The following is a 3090-nucleotide window of genomic DNA, read 5'->3' as shown; positions in this document are numbered from 1 at the left end:
GCGCGCGCAGTTAAGGAGACGAACGAGGGAGCTCTTATGTAATCACTCAAGCGGCTAGAAATAGCAATCGAATCTCCTTCAAATTACATTCTACAGTCTTACAAATAAACATACATATTGTCTAATGTAGTCCAAGAGATGTTTGAAAAAATCACAAGACGGCCACTGTTGGAATGCCTTTGATTACAGCTCCACATGGCCAACAACAAAGGTAAACGTAAATATAAACATAATAGAAATGTCAAGAAACACAAACACACACACCGCTCCACAACCACTGCACATTGAAAGCACGGGAAAGTTTGCAGTCAGCTAGAATAACAGCTACATTTCTCCTTCAAAACACACTACAGAGAGATAGTTACAGGCGTAATGCATATGATCGGAGGTTTACTTGATCAGTTCAATCCTGGGGTTAGATAATAATAAAGTAGTAAAACAAAAGCATTCATGCAGGAAAACAATTGTCAAAAATAACATGGAATATATGAGTGTGTCCGTGTGTGTAGGGAATATATTATGACTCGACAATTGTATTTATGAGATTAAAGCATTCCAATCGTAACCATCACGTCTTTTTATTATTTTTTGTTTTTGTTTCATTGTTAATCTTGGATACACGCAAAACCCTCACGACACATTTTTTGTTTTGTCCTATACTATCCATGTTTTTCTTAATATAAACCCTTTGTGGTTAATAAAGAAATCATTATTATTATTATTATTACTATTATTATTCTCAGACAATGTATCTAGAAATACATTGTCCATGATGTCTTTAATACCATGTGATTTAAAAACAGATTTTCAAGGGCTTCCTAAGAGTGTCCATTCTGCATGTTATTTTATATATTTAGAACTATAGTATCTAATGTATCCATCTATTTCTCAGACAATGGGGTGTGATTTGAGGGGAATTTGACTGTTTTGTCTATCAGAACGACTGATCACGCAGAAAACACTTACGTTTGGTTCGTGTTATTTGATCAGTGTTTGTCGTTTGTGTAAGTTTGTTTCTAGTTAGCAAACAGTATTATAAATACGTAAATGTGTGTGTGTGTGTGTTTACATGTAGGTGCGACAGATGTATGGGCGAAAGTAAAGAATACGTACACCCGGTGTTTAGGGTTACTCTTTTACGTGTTTCAGTCATTTGACTGCGGCCATGCTGGAGCACCGCCTTTAGCCGAGCAAATCCAGAACTTATTCTTTTGTAAGCCTAGTACTTATTCTATCGGTCTCTCTTTGCCGACGTAAACACACCAGCATCGGTTGCCAAGCGATGGTTGGGGGACAAACACAGACACACAAGCACACATACACTTACACATATATACGATGTATATACATATATACGATGGACGTCTTTCAGTTTCCGTCTACCAAATCCACTCACAAGGCTTTGGTCGGCCCGAGGCTATAGTAGAAGACACTTGCCCAAAGTGCCACGCAGTGGGACTGAACCCGGAACCATGTGGTTGGTCAGCAAGCTACTTACCAAACAGCCACTCCTGCACCTATGGGTTCGGGTTAAGGTTTAAGGTTAGAGTTGGGGTTTAGTATTAGGGTTTGGGTTTTTGTTACGCCGAAAACGGGTGGTGTACGTATTCTTTACATAGGAAGTAAGTAGTTGTTGCCTTTTGTAAAAAAAAAATTTTTTGCCTCAAAAATTAATCTTTTGTTTTTTTTTCCCCTCATTTTTTGCCCAGACCTGCAATTTCGTGCCTCTTTCTCCGACGAATTTTCACTATTACACCCATTTCAGAGACAGGTGTAATTGTAAAACAAATACCTTTTAACTGTATACAAGCAGCCACTACAATCTTTGTCTCTTTCTCTCTCTCTCTCAAACAGAAGACAACGGAAAATGTTTTTGTACATGCACGTATAATTGTCTTTAGAAAGAAAAAAAAATGAAAAATCAATTAAACATGATTGCAGTGGCCAGCATGGCCTTTGTTGTAATAGCCAAAAGAAAGTACAGAACATACATTATATATAATTAGCATATGTATACACAAACGAAGACAACAAGGAATCATAGACAGCTGAAATTATAGAGAAGCAACAATTAAGACAACGAAACAGACGACATTTCTCTTAAGATATGTAACCATGTCACCACAAAAATTGGAAGCAAATGTTTTCTTCGTTCTCTTTCACATGGCATGAAAAAAGAAGCGGGATAGTGTTTAGAGCCCTCCCAAGTTTCATTTGAACATTTTTTTACTATATAATCGACTTACCAAATTGTAGTAAAATAGTTGAAATAATCAACAGTGCAAGTAACTTCCGACGCGGTGTAGCCATCTTGGATTATTTGTTTTCTTTCTCCCAAAACAGAGAGAGAGAGAGACTGACAACATAAAAGCGTGCGGAAGGATATCAAAAATAGTAAATAAGACAACCTTAACGCTCCTGCAATGTGCTAGATTAACGCACTATTTGCAAAAGTACTTTTAGATCAATCAGACATTGATTGTTGACATTTTTTATATTTTGTCTGCTTATTTGAGTATTTTTATGCTATTTAGTCTCATGTTAACTACGAAAAGCAATGCCTGCAGCCTATTTTTTGTAAATATACATTTATATTAGATATATACATATATATTAACACACGCACACACATTTAGTATGGTATCATATAGGTATATAGAGAGTTTTGCGTGCTTGTGCAGGAGATTGTATGAAGTATAACATTAACTGAGTGAAGTCCTCGCTTAGTTGATGGTTAACGGAAAGGGAAAACATGAACATAATGATACTTCAATGGAGTGTCATTGTCCTGTTAGTGCTTGATGCAGTCGCACTTTTATAAGGCCTATAAATAGATTTGGCAGAATCGTAGAACGTCCGATAAAAATTAATCGCGGTATTTAGTTACAGCAGTTCCTTATGTTCATCCTTCCGGGATAGTTCGATAAAGTAAAATCAGATAGTAAAAGATGAATTTATAGTCCGCTAAAGGAATATCTCTCAAAGGGGATAGTATTGCTCACTGGATGGAGGCACTGGAAAATTCTATATGGGCACTGGAGACAAACGAAACTAAGGTATCAACTGAGTCACCTGCGCATTTTTTCTTCT

At 36.6% G+C, this 3090-nt stretch overlaps 1 protein-coding gene across 3 annotated transcripts in view; it reads right to left on the bottom strand.

The window, feature by feature from the left end:
• Positions 1–2392, bottom strand: part of LOC106867966 (protein TsetseEP-like) — an 88449-nt gene extending 86057 nt beyond the window's left edge. For all 3 annotated transcript variants that reach the window (XM_052971144.1, XM_014913080.2, XM_014913151.2), the window contains exon 1: positions 2247–2392. In XM_052971144.1, the coding sequence (XP_052827104.1) occupies positions 2247–2310 (64 nt within the window). In that variant the 5' untranslated portion in view covers positions 2311–2392. The remainder of the gene's footprint in view (positions 1–2246) is intronic.
• Positions 2393–3090: the final 698 nt, after the last annotated feature.

The sequence above is a fragment of the Octopus bimaculoides genome, chromosome 10 (assembly GCF_001194135.2).
Source record: "Octopus bimaculoides isolate UCB-OBI-ISO-001 chromosome 10, ASM119413v2, whole genome shotgun sequence".
In the NCBI taxonomy this organism is placed as follows: domain Eukaryota; kingdom Metazoa; phylum Mollusca; class Cephalopoda; order Octopoda; family Octopodidae; genus Octopus; species Octopus bimaculoides.
This window is presented reverse-complemented; position numbering and strand designations above follow the sequence as displayed.